General features: G+C 35.4%; 1 protein-coding gene across 17 annotated transcripts in view; it reads right to left on the bottom strand.

Moving 5' to 3' along the window:
- The window catches only part of CCDC91 (coiled-coil domain containing 91), a 341211-nt gene that overhangs the window by 113172 nt on the left and 207944 nt on the right, over positions 1 to 20095 (bottom strand). For all 17 annotated transcript variants that reach the window (XM_075508273.1, XM_075508327.1, XM_075508281.1 and 14 more), the window contains 3 exons: positions 10602 to 10759; positions 6333 to 6521; positions 4237 to 4341 (listed from right to left, as the gene is read on the bottom strand). In XM_075508273.1, the coding sequence (XP_075364388.1) occupies positions 4237 to 4341; positions 6333 to 6521; positions 10602 to 10759 (452 nt within the window). The remainder of the gene's footprint in view (positions 1 to 4236; positions 4342 to 6332; positions 6522 to 10601; positions 10760 to 20095) is intronic.

Genomic DNA, 20095 nt, shown 5'->3' with positions numbered 1-20095 from the left:
AGTATTTTAAGGTTTTGAAGCATCATCTCCAAAAACAAGGAGACAGACACAACTAAGTATGCATGCTATTTTATATGAATGTGTGATATGTGCCCAATATATAAAAACCCCAAAATTAACAGGCAATATTAATCAGAATAAAACTAAATTCATCCCTCAGAATTAGGAGGGAAGAAGCTAGCCCAAAATCTCAAGTTTACCTTTTCCTGTCTTTACTTAGCTGCACTTAAAGTCTTTTCCTCACAATTTGAAGCTTTATAATTTAATGTGACATTTGCACAGGTACTCAAATGAAAAATTCCCCAAACATAAACAGCTACAGAAATAAATAAACGAAACAACATCTAATACCAGCAATGATTGTACTTAGGTTACCATACCATTTAATCCCAGCTAAGTGTTACTGCATGACCTAGTGAAGTTTCTTTGGATCATTATGTATTTATCTGTCAATGTTTTCTTCAGTATAAAGCTTCCTGTCTTACCTTTCTAAAACATCATTTCCACAGGGAGTCTATCTGACCTGCTTTTTTACACACACAAAAAAATTTCATTTTGAATGATAGTATTAAGCTAATTTATTTTTCATCACGACTTTTTGTAACAACAGGAATAATGCTAAATAAAATAAGCACATTGAAGTCACTTTTTCAATAAAAATTTAAAAGACATTCCCTAAAAAGAGATGGGACAGAAACAAAGGATTCCAAAAGAAAACATTTTTTGTGCTTTCAAAACAACTATAGATTTGTTAAGTTAGAGGAATAGATGTCAGTTGCCAAAATAAAAAAGAATCTATTTCAAAAAGAAGGATCACACCACATCAACTATATTGTTCTTTAAAAAAACAGCCCGCTTAACTTCCAGAAAGGGTTGATGATGGGAAAAAATGTGTATAACCGCAACTAGAATTTTCCAGCAGCAATGCAGTATTACTTCAAATGTGACTGTGTGGTAAATCAAAGAAATAGCAGGGGAAAAGTATGATCCAGTTCTTAGTGAATCATCAAAAACAGTTGTCTGTAGATAGACCAAACATCAGAAGTCTTATCAGCCAAACAATCTGTCCAAAGAATTAAGTTCCTACTCAGAACACTGGAACCCAGGCACTATTTTCCCTTCTCAAATTAAATGTTCCCTCTCTGATTTGCAAGTAAGAGAGCATCACCTACTAAACAGGAGTTTTCATTTTGCTATTGATGGGTTTTTACTATATTACAAATTGAGGTTTGGTCGTTTTAAAATGCAGCATTTATTCATTTCTACAACATATTGCAATGGGGCTGCAGCAAAATTTTAGATTTATGGGATTAAAATGGCCGCTAATCCTGCATTATAGTCAAAAACATGTATTACCTACTAGCACTAAATATCTTTAAAATATGCAGCACCTCACATTTAGAGAAGAGCAGAAGTATTAAAAGTTGAGATGAATATATATATGACTGTGATCAAAAAAAAGGAAAAGAATAAGACTGTTATACCAACAACAACAACAACAAAAAAATCAGACGTACATTTGCACCTGTTTCCTTCCTGTCTAAATAAGCAAGTAATTATAAGGCTAAAATTGCATTTATGCAACTTTATGGTTGCAACACTGCACAGAAGTCAAGAAAACTAAAATTACACTTCCAACAGCAATTTTAACGCAGCTACATTTTGTATGCAAAGAAGTTAGCACTACAATATGTTATTCTGCCTCTTAAATACTACAAACACCAAAGCGGGAATGCGGGAATCATAACTCTAATTTTACCAGCTTGTATGAATTCAAGATCTCAAAGAGACCACTGCATTAAATATCCAAACAACTCTATAATACTAGTTAATAGCAATTTGTTTATTCTATTTATGAACCCACTGCTGCCCCTTTACTGTCTCTGGTTGTTGTAGTAACATATGGAAACAACATTAAGAATGTGAAAATACTACACGCTCTGTTCAATCTTGATTTTTTAAAGCTAATTTTATTTAGATGAAACATAGACCTTTTTACTTTTCTCTTTTATACAAGCATAAATGTGGCAACACTCCATTGTCATCCATTGGTTAAATGCTAACACTATACCAAAGATTTGGAATTCTGCCCCCGCAATGAGGAGCAGTGACTATCACTCCCCTTAAATTCTTCCATTTTCAGTACTACCAAATTAAGTATAAAGGCTTTTTTCACACCTACGATGAGGAAAGTTTGTGACTAGTCCAGAACACAATTCACTTCATCAGCATGCTAACCCAACTCACAAAACATCTGGAATATGCTTATGTTCCCACCTTGCCTTTCAAAATATATTTTTTTTATATATTAAATAACCTGAAAGCATATTTTACTGAAACAATTTTGTGACAACAAAACTGTGGTAACATAACTGTCACCCTTGACTGAGGGAGAAATCAATAGGAAAAGAAAAAAACAAAAAGAATTACTGGCTTAGTTGACAAAGATTAATGAAGTGTTCTCCCAGAACTAAGCACAATAACTTCATAAAAAAAGATAAGGGTCTAATCTAAATATCACCTTGTTAAAGATGTGACTAACTGACTGGCTCTATTACCTCCAAACCAGCTTTTGAGAATTCCCTATGTCACAAGTACCGGAAGTCAGTTAATTAGTAAATATAAAGGTGCATGAAATAATGCATGCTCATGTAAAAAGTAGTTAGAACCATCTCATGAGGCGTTTGTTTTACATATTATACTCCAATATTAACACAGAAATTTCATTTAAGAGGAATTAAGTCAATGCACACCTACAGCTTAGGATGCCAGAATCAGTTCAGTTGGAAGTCTTATCCTGAGAGTTCCCAAAGCTATGCCAGAGTCACTACTATAGTCTGCTTTTAAGCTTTTCAAGTCAACAACACTAATAAGCAGCTGTTTCTACTGGAAAAAGAAATGCTAGCAAGACAGACATCTGTACTGTGTAGCTGCCAGATTTACTCAATGTGTGGCCACAGGTGTTGACCCTAGTCTTGTAGGAGCCAAAGGAGAAAGACAAAAGGAATTGGTATTAAAAGCTGTACTAACAGAAGGCATCCAACATTCAAGTTTCATGAAAGTAATTTTAACTGTCAGCTCTTAGAAGCATGACTCACTTTTTTTCTCTGATTTGATTCTGGCTATATCCAGAAGACAACAAGAGGAAGTACATGAGTTTTTCTACAAAGTAAGTTAAAGGTTATGACCCTTTCATTGCCATTCTGGAAAACTGTAGTACCTAAGAGGTATGATACAGACAGACTGATACTTGCAAACCTCGGTAACATTTCCACTACTTAAATACTTCTGCTTGAAGATCATTGTGAAAATATAAAAAAATAAAATCCACTAATTCTATTGTCAAGAGTTTATGATGATCATTAACTTTAGCCAGTACGACACTCCATAAATTAGAAAGTTTTTAAGCAAAACTTATTTTTATAGCAACACTAAGCATACATTTCTTTCATTGAGTAGGATGTTACACACATAAACAAGAAAAAAAAGAAGAGATTAGATGATTATATTACCATAAGTTCTAGGAAACACTGCAGCCAGGAATTCAATACAAATTATTACAGCAACCCTTAAGTACAAATGAGAAACAATGCAGTAGCTACTTAAAAACCATCCACAGCAGCAAAAAAATTAAGTGAAGCTGAATTACCAACAAGAAACTTTTGAAGTCTTGTAAGTCTATAATATTTAGTTTGTCCTGCTACAACACTGGAAGAAGACTGAAAGCTTCAATGAAAAATTTCTCTTGTATGTGAGACTTCATACATGTATTTAATGAACAATGTTGATTTTTGCAATGAAAGCAATTTTAATTACCTTGTCTAGCATCTAATTACACTTTACAGATTTTTATTATGCAACACAAACTGTTCCATATTCAACTCAGCTAATACTTTACAAATAATTGGCCACAGCTACTCTAGAACATGCTAAGTCATACTGTTAAACACACATCTACTGTGCAAACTGTTTTTCTTTTCATCTGTTCTATGAAATAGATCACTGTAAGGATGAATGATCAGAGTTACAATAATGTACTTAGGCAAGTGGGCTATTAAACCGATATTCCCACTAATGCCAAAACTCGGGCTCTCATCTAACGGCATTAGAAATTCTTTAAATTCAAAGGGCTTTGGCGCAGACCTGTAGATACTTAACAGAGTAGTTGTTGGACATAAATATACTCTATACAAAACCCTCCTGAAAAAAAGTAAGATACTACAAGAAAGAAATTACCTGGAGTGTCTTGTAACGATCTAGATGTGAAATTACTTTTTCTTTTTTTTCCTTCAAGAAATCCATTTCTAGAATACTGTGTTTTTCCAGTAAATATTCTAATTCCTATAAAGTTTACAAAACAAAATACGTGAAGTTAAACATTTGCAAATTGTGAAAATACAGATTCAGTTAATCATTCCAACTAATTTCATTTCTGAAGACTATGACTTCTGCTATTATAATATACACAGAGATAAAGGGTTGTGCAAGAAAACTCTGATTGCAGTCTTTAAATTGAGACAGTATTTTCAACAAGTATAAGGTATTTAAAATCAAAGGCACATCCTGAAGGTATGTCCTATGAGAAGTGGCTAAGGTCACTGGCTTTGTCTAGTTTGGAGAAAAGGAGGCTGAGGGGTGACCTCATTGCTCTCTACAGCTTCCTGAGGAGGGGAAGTGGAAAGGGAGGTGTTGAGCTCTTCTCCCTGCTATCCAGTGCTAGGACACGTGGGAATGGTTCAAAGCTGCATCAGGGGAGGTTCAGACTGGACATTAGGAAACATTTCTTTACCGAGAGGGCGGTCAAACACTGGAACAGGCTTCCTAGAGAGGTGGTTGATGCCCTAAGCCTGTGAGTGTTTAAGAGGCATTTGGACAATGCCCTTAATAATTTGCTTTAACTTTTGGTTAGCCCTGAAGTGCTCAGGCAGTTGGACCAAATTGTTGTAGGTCCCTTCCAACCGGAACTATTCTGTTCTAACTATTTCCATATTTTTAATAGCTTGTTCTGTCTTTCTGCATTTGAAAAGCAGCATATTAAACGTACTTTTAGCAAATGGTTTCACTAAAAAGGCAGAAATCCCATTACATACAGCCCTAATGATCTCTACCGACATCTCCAAAATGAATAACATTTTAAAATATTCTGTGATCTTGCAGAGAGCCAGTTTAGACACCTGCCTAACATGAGCCAATAGGCAGGAAGGAAAATGACACTACTGACAATAAACTTCAAAATTATTTGCTGTACAAAGAGCTATTTATTTTTTCTTAATGCAGCTGTTGCTCCTACCAAACTCATTCCTACTATACATAAGCTGTTGGCACTCTTTCAGTTGCTCAAGAACAACTATTTCTGCAGCCACGCAGGAAGCCAGCATAGAAACAAATGACCTGCCAGATCACTGTACAGCTATTCAAACAAAGACACAACTGAGAGGGTCATAAGGAGGACAGAAAGAGCAGGTCTGCTTAGTTCAATCCTGCTTTTGGACAAAATAATAAAACACAGTTCTTGAGATTCAAAGTCTTTGATTCAACTGTAGATACAGAAACTGATTGTGCAACGCTTCTTCAATTCAGAGCCTAGCTCTCAACCAGTGTCTCTCATAGTCTGCATCCATGCTTCCCTTCCAGCCCTCCTCTATACACTTAATTCCTAGCAAAATCTATCCATTCCAGACCTCCTCATCTTTGGCTCTAGTTACTCATCCTCATTTTCATTTCCAACAAGCCATTTCCTCCTTTCCTAGCACACCTTGATAGCTATCAAGGAACTGTATTAAGAGTAGCAGAAATTGAACTTACTCTCCCATGCCTCAGTGACCTTTTGCAAATTCAGACACATAACTACATGCATAGGCCTGCTTGGTACTCTATCACATTCAGGTCAGAAGGAATATGAAGAATTTAGTTACCAGAGCTCCCAGAAAAACAAAAGCAAAAAAAAAAAAAAAAAGAAAAAAGTGTTATGTGTTATGTTCATAAAGATATCCAAAAGCACTTTCAACTTCAGTGACCACACACTCACTCCCAAAACATGGGGGAACCACTATATCTTTGAACTACATGGCTCTACGCTAAGAAAACTTGCTTTTTTAATTTCTTCTTTTTTTTTCCCCCCTCCAGGAATTTTTTTTCCCCCTGAAACTTTAGAAAATTTCAGCCTAAAATAGACACCGGGGTGGGGGAAAGTATTTTGGCTACATTTGGCAAATTTCTCTGGAATTTGGCTAATTTCTACAAAAGATGCATTGCAAATCTCTGCCAGCTCCAACTATATTTAAATCCTATATAAATGCCAGACATTTTCATTAAAAAAAAAATATTCATACCTTTTTAATTTTTAATTTTTCTTCTTCAGCAGTGCAAAGCTTGATTTCTAGGTTTGCAACAGCTTGTTGAAGGTAGCTCTTCGGTTCATTTGCTCTCTGTGTCTCAGCATCAACCAAAGCAATGGTTGATGTAACTAAAGTCTTGTCTTCAGTTACATTCAGAGAGGCAACTGGAATATCTGCTTGAATCTAATTCATACGAGAAACAAAATGGTAAAGGAAATGGTAAAGGGAATTTAACATTCCAGTTAAGTCAAGTTTCATCTCCAGATGACATTACAGAACTTAAAAACTGTAAATACTAAGGTTACTTTTTTGAAACCACACTTTTCTGAAATTGGCTGTGCACACTCTCATATGTAGGATGTGCTGGCCAAAAAGAAAGCTCCAACAAAGGAACAGTAGCTAGTAATTCTAGATGAATACACATCAGTCCTTCCAATCTCCTTGACTGCTTTTCAAGAATACTTCAGGAGAAGGCTTTAAGAAGGATGGCACAGATACCTCAGTTTCCAATGAGGTCAAAATACTGAAAAGAAGCGAAAAGAGACAGAAGTGAAACTGAATCATCTGTCTCAAAGCATCAGGCTTACAGGGAAATAAACTCTTCTTGAACTAGTCACTCCACATTTTCACCCAATGTAGACTGCAAACAGTAGTCATGGAAAGGGAATACAAATTTTTTTATGGTAAAATAAATCTCTCATCTTGAGGCTAGACCAACAGAATAAGAGTAATTGGGACATGTCTACAACATTTAGTTAATGCTATTTCAGTGAACTGCAGAAGAACAAAAACTGAAACGGAGCCTTCTAGAATACACAACCCAAAACAGATGAAACGCTGATAATAAGCCCATACTTTCAGAAAAGCACAAAAATAAATGAGGTGAGGTTTAAAATATTTTGTGGCATAATTAACAAAAGCCAAAGCTTTTTTTTTTTTTTCCTTCTTAAAGAAAAAAAAGCAACAACTTGTTTATATCACAGCAAAGGAACTTCAAAGGATAAAGCTGGTAAATTAATTTCAGCTGCCACATTTTCGGCAACAATTTCAAAGCAAAGGGCACTTGAGATTTGGGGAGGGGTGGTGAAAGGAACATCTCAATGTGCTTATTAAGACAGATTTGACTGATCTGATTTAATCCATTCCCTTAACATCTTTTATTCCAAACACACTCTCAAATAATAGATTGACTTTTCAATAAATAAGTATCTCTCAAAGGATTCCAAGAAACAAACAAAAATAGCTCATAACCTGACTGTACATAGAATCACAGAATCACAGAATCATATAGGTTGGAAAAGACCTTTAAGATCATCGAGTCCAACCATAAACCTAACACTGCCAAAAACCATCACTACACCATGTCTCTAAGTACCTCATCCAAACGTCCTTTAAATACCTCCAGGGATGGCGACTCAACCACTTCCCTGGGCAGTCTGTTCCAATGCTTGATAACCCTCTCGGTGAAGAAAAATTTCCTAATATCCAGTCTAAACCTCTCCTGGCGCAACTTGAGGCCATTTCCTCTTGTCCTATCACTTGTTACCTGGGAGAAGAGACCGACCCCCACCTCTCTACAACCTCCTTTCAGGTAGTTGTAGAGAGCGATGAGGTCTCCCCTCAGCCTCCTTTTCTCCAGGCTAAACAGTCCCAGTTCCCTCAGCCGCTCCTCATAAGACTTCTGCTCCAGACCCTTCACCAGCTTCGTTGCCCTTCTCTGTACGCGCTCCAGTACCTCAATATCCCTCTTGTAGTGGGGGGCCCAAAACTGAACACAGTATTCGAGGTGTGGCCTCACCAGTGCCGAGTACAGGGGCACAATCACTTCCCTAGTCCTGCTGGCCACGCTATTTTTGATACAGGCCAGGATGCCATTGGCCTTCTTGGCCACCTGGGCACACTGCTGGCTCATATTTAGGCGGCTGTCAACCAACACCCCCAGGTCCTTCTCTGCCAGGCAGCTTTCCAGCCACTCTTCCCCAAGCCTGTAGCGTTGCATGGGGTTGCTGTGGCCCAAGATTGTATGTTAACTAACATACATAGATACATAAGATCCAGTAGATAAAACAGCAGGAAAGAAAACTGCAGTTTGTGCTCTGAATTCCCCTTCTGTAAGAAGAAAAGAGAACCTAGATGTGCTATTTCTACTTCTGAGTACTACTCAAGATTAGAGTCTGGCACTGCCAAAAATTGTGATGTTGGAACCTGAAAAGTTGAAGTTTTTTTAACATGAAACTTCAAGAGGCTCTGGAGACACAATTATAGAAGAATACATTCTCCTAACATCCTCCTCTAACAGGTGTACGAATATTTTATTATAGTTTTATGCCCACCATTTTCCTTTAGCTTTATCCAAAAATGCAAAGTCTGATCTCCATTTCAAACTAATGTTAAAGGACCTCCTTTCAACGCCCCTTCTCCCTTTAGTAACACTTGCTAATGTTGTATTCTTTAGTTTGTATTATTTGCTGCATTAAAAACAGAGTTTATGGGACCATCGGTCTGTCAGTAGCTGACCAGAACAAGATGAGAAAAACTGAAACATGGCCTACAACTAGAATTTGCACACATAATTATTCAGAAGTAACAAAGTGTATTTCTTATTTTTAGTAAGATTACCTAACCAAATGACTTCTTAGTTTTAAAAAACACACCTAAGCCTTAGTATTCTGGAATGTCCAAAGTTCTCTTTCCAGAGCTGAAGTTACTGGCCTAGCTCAGACAAGAAAGGATACAGGTTATACACATTTGACTGTCAGCCAAAATCAAACAGGGTAGGATCTGTTGTGACTGAAGAAAAGCATATTTTGATCATTCTACCAGTAACAGAAATTTACTTATCAAAACATTGTCAGAGAGGGAGATTAAGAGCTTTCAACACAGAAAATGACCCTGGCTGGCATCAGTCAAAAAAGCAAGCAAATACCCCCCCTCTCAAGAAAAACAAACAAACAAACAAACAAAAAAACAACCAACACCACACAACTTTTGGATTTCTAAGAAAATTTCTTAAGCATTATTTGCATCTGGGCACATCTCTTCTTCACTTTTTATAGGCTTTCCCCAGAACATTAGGCTGGGAACAAACACAAAACAGTAACTAATTCATTACTAAGACTGAACTATTGGAGCTGTACTAGCCACAGTCTTTCTGCAAGTGTGAACATACAGATGCTGCTCAAAGGAAAAACAATAAGTCAGTTTAATCCAAACAAGTGTTTTGTACAAGTTGTTTAAATAGCTCTAGAGGAATGCTTTTAAATGGTCAGATTATGGAAATCTCACTTAATCTTGAAATTCAACTTTCACCACTAAGACTTGATGAGACTACCTGAAGAATAACAAACCAAGTAAGTGCTGGCAACGGGAGGGTTGCAAACTAGTCCAAAATACTGATTGGTTCAGAGAAAGACAAGAGCACTTCCTAATTCAAGTATATACAACTATGCATCCTGAAACAAGGAACTTTACAATCAATAAACCTGCTCAAATAGGTGTCACTGCAATCAATGGCAACAAAAATTCACTTGGGAGAGTAAATCTATTCAATTCTCATCCACAGCAATCTTGCATTCTTATACTAATCTCCAGGCAGAAATTCTTTTCCCTCCCTTGCTCACCTAATTGTTTAGTTAAAAACTAAACACTTTCACCCCTCAAAAAGAAGCTAAAAGCAGTTTTTAGCAGTATTGCAGCCACATGGTGAGATCAAGATCACACAACTAGGACTGCATCGAATCACCAAAAAAAAATTTAAAAATAAACTTTAAAAGTAATGGGGGGAAAAATAAAGTGAAATATAATAAAATAAAAAATAAAACGGAAATTAATTTAATTATAATTAAATAAAAATTAAACGTTGATTCTCTAATCCTAAAACCACTTGAGAAAACATACAACTATGACATATATGTACAGCCATAATCTTTACAGCTTTAACAGTAACACATTTTTTAGAGAACCTTCTTCCTATTGTTTCCTACTTTGCATGCCTAGCACTATCAGCATGCTTTTAACTTTTAATAACTCTTTAACGCACTTATCTCTCTTGCAGTCCATACCAAAGTAGTATGGTGTCTCCCAGTTATAGGATTTAAACATAATTTAAAAATTATTTTACTTCAAAGGCTGTATCACAGAAATCCAAGAACCACCTTTTGCTCTTAAAAGGCAATTCAATCTAAATTTGCACAGAAAAGATACAATGCTAAGATACTTAATACATCAAGTTCCCATACCGAAACACAAAAATTGTGGGTTTACCTGTTCTTCAAGAACAGCTAGGTTTATAACATTGTTGGCTGTTTGAACAGCTGTTGCCCCATTATCACTTGACAAAGAGAATGAGTCAGAAGGAATCAGGCAGGAAGAAGGCACAGAGTGCTCCAGAAGAACGTCAGGAGATATATGGACTTCAGATACTAATGCAAAAAATAAAAACAGAAAACACACACACAATATAAAGAAGCATTCAAAAATTCTGTTTCTGAAATGTATGCCTAGCAAAAGCTATCACAGTAGCAACAAGTATAGTCATACTAATGTAAGGTTATATACTTCTTCCAATCTAATTGCACTGAAGAATAATTCCATACAAAGTTCCTGTATTTTTGAGTATTATCGACTTAAGGATATTAAAAATTGTCGTCACACTAAATTTAGACTTGTAACTTACACAGAGCTTTCACAAGACAACTGCCATCAAAAGCAGTAGTAGTTTTAACTTTTGTCTCTTTCAACTCACAACCTTTCAGGTTCAGCATGATCTTTAATCAGTTCAAGTCAACTGTAAAACCGTACTCAAAGGTTCCTAAGTTTTATAAATTTTAAAGGTAAAAAAACCCTCAACCATCTTAGAAGACATATACAAACAGCTTACCAAGACACATGATAAAAGCAGTTTTACATTTTATAAGAGATCAAAAGATAACAAGGTAAATAACTTAGCTAATAAAACTCAAGTGTAATTAATACTGGAGTGAGAGCTCTTCCACAGCAATTTCCAGTTATGTCATGAAAATCCTGAACAGTGGATCATCATTATCAACCTGGCACAACAGAAACTTGAGCACTTTTATGAAAGATTCAGACACAAACTAAATAAAAAGAAAGAAAAAGAGAAAGCTTTGCACATATTTTTAATTTAACAGCAAAGTCCTGCAAACTTTGATATGGTCAGCTACATGTATGTCTTTGTAGTAGACAAAAAGTGTATCCAATTGTTTTAGAACAAGAAGCTCACATTATCGTTACAAATCTGGTAAAAGTAAAAGATGCCACTATCCTGGAGCAAGGTTCAGCCTCTCAATATCACAGTTTAATACTGCACAAGTACACATACATAGTGCAAACAAGCGTATACATTGGCCTAAAGGCATTTAAAAGGACACACTAATCCTTGAATCCAGGCGCTCTACGTCCCATCTCCTTTACCTCCCAGTTCTGGGATTCAGGTTAACATAGAGGAACATGCAAACCTCATCTAACAAAAAAGAAAGAAAACAGACTACAAGACAGAAAAATATCAAGATGCTAATTGCAGCAATAGTAGATTTAGGCACATGGGGATAAAAAAAACAGCTGAGCAGAAAAATGGAAACTTGTATGAAAAGCCTAGAGGACAGTACTTCAGCAAACAGAACAGGAACCAGGTTAGGTAACCACGACAAAATAAAACAGGACTGGGACACAGTTGCATCTTTAACAGTTCTCCAGAATTGGAAATGGAACTTTTTAGGCTTCCTTTATGTGCAATAAGATATCTCTGAAACCCACCAAAGTATTCTACTCATCTCTCCCCTACCCTTTCAAATGTCTGCTTACAAAGGCAGCTTCCTATATAACCATTACCTACTCTGTTAGTTCAAATGACAGTGAGATGACAGACGACCTTTTTGCTTCTAAAAAAGCAGTAAAGTCTCAGTTTTATGCTATTGCTTAATACCCTGAATTTCAGTTTGAAATCAATTTTCAACAGATGGAAAGCCAACTAAAATAATGTACCAGGCAATTCTGACTGAGCAGACAGCTGTTTCTCTGACTAAAATTGTCAACTCACAACAAAAAACCTAGCATGACCCTGATCCTTGTGGTGTTAGCATTCATCCTTTGGTGATGATCACCATAGTATAGGCATAGTTCCCACATAAATAATTGATCACAAAAGTAAAAAAAGAAACTGAGTCTGAATTAGATGAGGAATGGAGACTCATAGAGATTAAAACTTAAGGTATTCACATATTTTAGGGTATCCAACACTAGACATAAGACTTCAGTTTTCAGATAACACAGTTTTATGTGGAACCTTCTACAATCAAACTGAGCTTTCAGTTATAGTAAGAAACGCTTAGCATTTTGAGGGGGAAGAAAAAACAGAAACAAAAAACCCACCTCTTAAGTTGTCAAAATAAAGCCTAGGAAATGAGGAGCAACTGGTGACCACCTCTGAATACTGTGGTTTAAAATTATTCAACTAAATACATGACCTTGCAGAAGACAAGAAAAGGCGGCAACTCTCCAAGGTATCATTCAAACATCTTTTTTACAAAACCTTCTTTTCACTTTCAGCAATGTTAAAGATTCATAAATTAGACATTCCTAGAATTACATGTGCTATGTCTGTAATTCAAGCTCTCTTAATTCATTCCTCTTATGTATATACTGGTGAAATTGCATTAGCATTTTAGTTCAGCTCAAAATTTGCTTATGAAGACTACCTCTCAATCATTCCTGCTTACCATGCCTTAGTTATCATAATCTTAGTTTCAGAATCCCTGAAGGAAAATTTGCCTCTGATAAAACTATCTGACTGGACTAGAAAACCAGCATGTACTCAATTACAGATATATCAAAAGTCATATGCCCAAGAAGGTTGAAATAAGATGCAGATACAAGTTATTGCCAGAACTGTACTTAAAAAAAAAAAAAATCTGATAATTTCTGAACCCTTGACTCCCTGATATTAAGAATATTCCATCATAGGTTTGTATGTAAGAACTGACAAAACCATGCAGTTTGTTAATAGAAGGAGAGATCAGTAACAGCCTGCAGTCTTGCTCACACAACAAAAATTCTATATCTTTATGAAGCTCAAAAAATTATTAAAATCACTGGGGGATCAGAAATTCTGAAAACAAAACCAAGTGGATGAACATGAACTGTTAAATCAACATTCCATACAAGTCATATACTTTTGAGCTTCAGAATGAAGACATTAGATATGAAATATACCACTGAAAAAATAAACAAGTAACATTTACTAATTGGATGTTATTTATATCCAGCAATTAAGAGATTATGTATGTCAGCAGGGATCTGAGCAAAAGACCATATAATAATTCTTTGGCATACTTTTGTAGAATTTTGTAAACTACTTGCAGCACAATTCCCCTACATGTAGGTTTCAGCTGTTAAAAATAAAAACCCCAAGAAACAAAAAGTAAATTTCCATCCTCAACTACCCATGTCTTCAATGATACAACTCAATGACCCTTTAAATTATACTGTATACACTGTAAACTGTAACACTGAACATTTTCAGTTAAAAGTAACATTCAGATAGAAAGTTTAAGACTGTTTTTGTGTGTTCAAATTTCAGTGATCTTCTTAAATCCCAGCCCCACATATGGTTGCTCAAGCACAACCATAAGAGACAGGAAACTGTATTCTACAAGGCAGGAATTTCTGTCAGCTGTAACATCAGAGCTAGAACACAGGGATCTACAGCCTACATAATGCTGAATAAGCAGCTTAGGGAAAAATAAACTGAAAATTAGTGTATTGACAGACATCAGCCAATTAACTTTTACCAATACACAGCAAACTAGCACACAACAGAATAAGTCAAATGCATTCCAAAATACTTAAGTAACAAACACCCAATAAAATTAACCTATCATTGTCAGTGGAAAACAACTTAATTTATGAAAGAAAAACAGAATCTGTTAAAAAAAAAAAAGAAAAAGAAATCTTATTTTCCCGCAAAACAAAAAGCAACAACTAATAATCTTAATTCAAAATAGACCAAGTATTTCCTGTACTTACTACTTTTAGCTCAATGTAAATGGATAACCATTTCGTTATACTATTAGAAAGGGTTAAAATGCTTAAAGAATGAGTGGAAGGATACATTAATAGATATCAATTGATACCAAATATGCCCATAATAAACGTTGTAAGAGTCACAGATAGCATGCAAAGCTGTAGGAATTTTAATAGTTTCCTTAGCAATTTTCCTCTTCCAAAATCAACATTTTTAATCACTGTATTTGCAGATCACCAATTCACCAGAATGTGGTGCATTTCCATATCTGTTGCGGAATACAGACTTCAAAAATAAGCAAAACATAAGTCAGTGTTGATTCAAAAAGTGGAATTAGAGTTAGGATCAACAGGTAAATGTCTACATAATGCTGAAGCTGACAGCAATTTCTCTGTTGACTTCAATGAGCACGAATGTCCTCCTATCAACAGGAAACATTTGGCTGCTTCTCCACACATACCAGTTTACAGTGTTACATCAACATAGAGAGAGGAAGAAAAACCACTCTAATGTGCTTTCAAGATGATTTCTTATAGTTCACAGCAGAAAGCTCTTCCCCACATCATACTCTTCCAAAGCCAAACTATTCTAGAAAATAAGTAATTACATATACTATTCCAACATCTTAAATCTAAGGTCATATGGAAATACTAATTTTATTTCCTAAATTATTATTTAAGTAAAACTTATATAGAGTACCAAAAGTTTACAACACTGCAACCATTTAGTTGAACCTCAGAAACAAATCTTTCAGTATTCAATAACTACACAACATAAGAAAACTGAGAACTCATTCCCATCAGTTTTGGTTTGTTTGGTTTGGTTTTTTTTACAGAAATTGGTTTCCAGAAAACTGCCAAAATATTCAGTAAATATGACTGTCTTTTAAAACAGTTTGGCAACTGCAAGGAACAGAGAGAGGAGGTGGTACGTAACCTAATACATAGGCAGCAAGACAATCTTTTAACCATATGTAAATCTTAGACAGTCAAATCTGAAAAGTTGTATGACTCATTTTCAAAGCAGCATACCCCAGGTAATGGAAAGGTTAGCAAACAAAAAACAAGACCATTCCAGAGTTAAATGAGGCTGTATACCATTATCAACGGAGACCTTTGAACCCTGTCCAATCATGGCAAGGAATGAAACCAGTTCCTCCAATCTCCCTGGGGATATTTTAGTTTCCTACTACTATTTCCACCCCTCCACCACCCCTCCCAAGTCAAGATGTTAGTATTCTGCAAAAAACCAAAATTTATTATGAAAAGAAACAACTGAAAACAACCATTTCAACTCAACAGCTGAAAACAGCACCTTTCAAGCCATGCAGATGTCTGTTTACATGTCTGCACACTAGTACAGATCACCCCATCTCCTATTGTATAACTTCAAAACATCTGTTCTTTCAACGCTGCCAACAAGACCATCAGAAATACTGAATTCTTAGTTGAAACATGAAAAATAGGCTTTGCATACATACAGTCCATCTGCATTGTTAATGAAAGGGTATTAGAACAAGGAGAAAAATCTTCCCCAGTAATTTGGAGGATGTTACGTTATTCAAGCAGGCATCGAGAATTCTCACTATCAGACCAAACATAAAACTTAGCCAGATTAATCCAAAAGGTAAATCAAGAGCTTCAAAATTACATATGCTACCCTCCAGATCTTCTTACAGAAAGTAAGCATATTGACATGACACAAAGCATAGAAAAGATTCCTAAAAGAACTTAATAAATAAACAAATAAATAGAGCTCCTCTGACACACCTGTGCTCCAGGAAGTACAGAAATAATGTTTCAGTCAAAAATTAGTAAGTAAAATAACCTTGGATCAATACAGACTGGAGGCTACACACAAAAACTAAAGATTTTTCTAATGTATGTGGCCAAAGGATAGAAGAAAATTAAAGTGTTACCCTGTAAGCAGCCAAACCAATGAAACTTGGGAATGTGATATTGCTCCACATTAAGACATGTAAACTTCCACAGCTACGTGAGCATTACAGTCAGCAGAGACTTGGTCAATACAACTGATGGACATAAAGAAGCTATTCAAGCTCACCCTAAAAGCCGAATTAAGCTTCTGGGCATCTGCACAGACCGAACTGATTACATTTCCATTAAGCAAACGGAGGTCACCTAGGTCATGTAAAACAGTGAACTTAAGATGTTCATACTTTAGTGCTGGCTTCCATACAGTAGCGTTCTTGTCCCCTAGCTCTTTTAGTTCCATTACGTCCCATGGTCCTAGATGGTAGCTATAGGATATAGCTCTTCTAAATCTCCAAATGTGTTTCAACACCAGACAGCTTCTACAGAATCTACAGTGACTGGATCCAACCTTCCTTTTCTCTGGTGAATTACCAGGTCAAGCTCTATCATTACTCAGTTCCTGACTGAAAAAAGGAGAAGTGTAATTAACTGCGACTATAAATGATTTCACTAAAACTAAGCAACGTATTCAAAAATCTATAATGGGAGAACAGGGACTGAAAGCAATAGCATAAGCCTCCTTTCCTCACGAAATGAAGCTTAAAAAAAAATCTCCACCTCATCCACAGTTAACACTACCATGAACCTGGTCTCACCTAACACTTGTAAACAAAATCATTCTGAATCCACACAGCTTGAAACAGAAATGCCTGCTCAGACTGCACTTCCAACCCATTCCCAGATGGGAATTCTGTCTTAATTTCACTGAAAAAGCATCTCTCACCCTGTTTTGTCTTTTATTTTTTTTTAAACAACTTTTGTTTTACTTCAAACAATCCACAACAGATAGATTCACGAGGCTCCACCTCAGCCAAAATAGTCGTTCTTTGGTGAACATCTGCTTGGTTTTCCCATCTGCTCCATTACATGAGCTCCTTCTAATGTCCAGAGAAGAATTCCCGCCAAAATGAAACACTGACACAGCACGTAGAGATCCAGGTCCTGTTCCTACTATTGACTATAAGCAACAGACATTTTATTCATAACCTTAGAAAAGCAGAGATAACACCAGAATCTGTCGACAAGCAAGCACAATGCTAAATTTCAAGATCCTCCTTACAGGCATAAACCTGGCGCCTACCGAAGTGCAAGAAAAATCGACAATTTGTACATCTCTTCTTCAGGAAGAAAAAAAATCCTAAACCAGATAAATAAAAAAAAAGTAGGCACTTCAATACTCCAATACAGACTTACTGAATTGTGAACTGACATCGTTATTAAAACCTTATTTTCAGTTGCGTAACAATGTGTTTCTACTACTACTACTAAGCATCTAAAGAAGAAACAAAGCAAAACTGACTTACAAATAATTATTTGTTTCATTGAAGTATCTTGCTTATCAGTTGCAAGGACCATTCTAGAGTCTAAAATACTTGAGAGTTACGTTCTTAAATAAAGTGTATAAAGTTACCCCCACTAACCTCTCTGAAGTCAGTAACACCACATTCACAGATTTGGCCGCCATATTAAAAAAAGCTCAGTTTAAATATTAATGTTCAATACATGAAATTATTTGAGAACAGCATAACTGTTACATTTTTTTCCTCAAAAAAATTAGTTTATTAATCAAAAGAGCAAAACCCCCTGAAAAGTGTCTTACAATAACAAACCAAGAAAATATCATGAGTTTTCTGGACAGCCATAATTATTAATTCAGTCAGCTCCTTTGAACCTCTTCTGGGAACCAGGTGGACTAGTGATAAGGCACTCGACTATTCCATAATTTATTTTAGAGTTCTTAAAAACTTTAATTTTTGTTTTCAGTTCTGAACTGTATTTAAGTCTGAGGCTTAAACATAAGACTTAGTACTCCATTACTGTTCTTAGAGAGATCTCATCTTTCCAAAGAACAACGTTTTGTTCCCAAAGTGTTTTGTTGGTTTGCTTGGGTTTTTTTAATAGATTTTCCTCTTTTTCAACTTCACGAATACATTTACTGAATCCAAGCTAAGAAAACACTGATGTTTGAGTAGTTCCCTCCCATTTCTCCAAAGTCCAGACGCTGAGCATACAGTAGTGATTCTTTTTAGTACTTCCCCATATCAAGGCTGGAAAGAAAAGAGAAAATCCATCACATATATAATGACACTAAGAAGGACTACTGGTTTCTACCTCAGTTAAACAACCAGAAGGAATAGACCCAATACAACACGCAGTTCTTCAACTTTGCTAACAGTAGAAGCAAAGACATTTAAGTAACAGGACTGCACAAACACACATTTTTCTTTCACTATTTGCTCTTTCCTTCATACTCATAATGCATACTTTCTCACAGAGCTAAGGTCTTCAGACCAGCCCTACTTTCTATTTCCATGTTTATACAGCACTCAGTAAGATGGGTTCCACTTCAAACTTGCAACCATGAGAGATAAAAGATAAATAAATTTGTTCTCATTTGTACCATTTAGAATCAAACCAGTGTTCTCCTATTAGGTGACACTGCTAGAGAAGTCTAACAGAAAGAGGTGCATGCTCTCTGGTAATTGTCCTGGTGGGAGAGGAAAAAATGGTATAATATTTCTGCTGTACAAATTCTTATTTTTCTCCCTTCATGAACCAGCAACCACAATGAATAAACATTTTCTGATTTGAAGTACTACATAGAAAAGACTATTTGCACATACCAATAAACATTTTATCATACTGTAAGTCTATGGAAACAGTGAAATCAACATTAAAAAAAGGTATTAAGAAGCCCAAAACAAATTTCAGGGGCAAAATTGCTCACTGCAATCAACACTGTGGCCTTATAAACATAAAGATCTTACAGTAATAAAATATTCTGAATGCAAGGGTTTTTCTTTTAATTTTGAAATACTTAAAATACCTTGGTATAACCTACCCTAAGACTTCTGTGTCACTTACAAGCATAGAAAAAACTTCCGTGTTATTTACAAATCATTTAAATTATACACACCTTATTAGATTTAAGTTAGACACTTCATGAGATAGATACTGCACAGCTATATTGGATTTAATTTAATTAAATACATTCAAATATACTAATGAATTTAAGCAGTATTTTTGAATAACAGTCAAAATGACAAGATTAATAACAAAGTTATTTGCAAAAATATAGTTTCCTTATTATTTGTTTTCCTGTATTTGAATGACAAAATAATTATTCTGTAATGGATGAAAGCCAGTAGTGCCAGAAATAAATAAATAAATAAATCTGAAACAAATCAATAAAACCATTTCCATTTATGGAAAGCTCATATTGATACAAATCCCTGTCTTATTTTTAAAGCTACAATTATTTGGCATAATTTATTTAGCACAATAATATAATAACAGGCAGAAATCTTTAGTTCCTGACCAAAGAATAAGATGTGGGTTGTTTTTTTTTCCTAATGTTGCTAAAGTGATGTTTCTTTTTGTGAAAGCAGAGAAATCTAGACTAAATTCCCACAACAAAATCAATTGCCAATCAGTAACACCTCCTTAATCTTTTAGTTCTACTGATTTGTAAATTTATCCACTATCAAAGAGCTTTTATTAATTTCTTAAAATCCAGACAGGCACCAGGCATTTACATAAATTAATAAAAGTAGCTCTATAATGTTTCACCTTCTGCTTGAGATAAAGAATGTGTAACATATTTTCTAACTTCAAAAACTGCTTAAGTAAAAAAGATCATTTCCTCGCTCCTTCCCCCAAAGCAACTAAAAGATGCTATCACAGAGAAAGAAATCTAATGGGGGAAGCAACATGTTCAAGTC

Source organism: Mycteria americana, chromosome 1 (assembly GCF_035582795.1).
Source record: "Mycteria americana isolate JAX WOST 10 ecotype Jacksonville Zoo and Gardens chromosome 1, USCA_MyAme_1.0, whole genome shotgun sequence".
NCBI classification, from domain to species: Eukaryota; Metazoa; Chordata; class Aves; order Ciconiiformes; family Ciconiidae; genus Mycteria; species Mycteria americana.
This window is presented reverse-complemented; position numbering and strand designations above follow the sequence as displayed.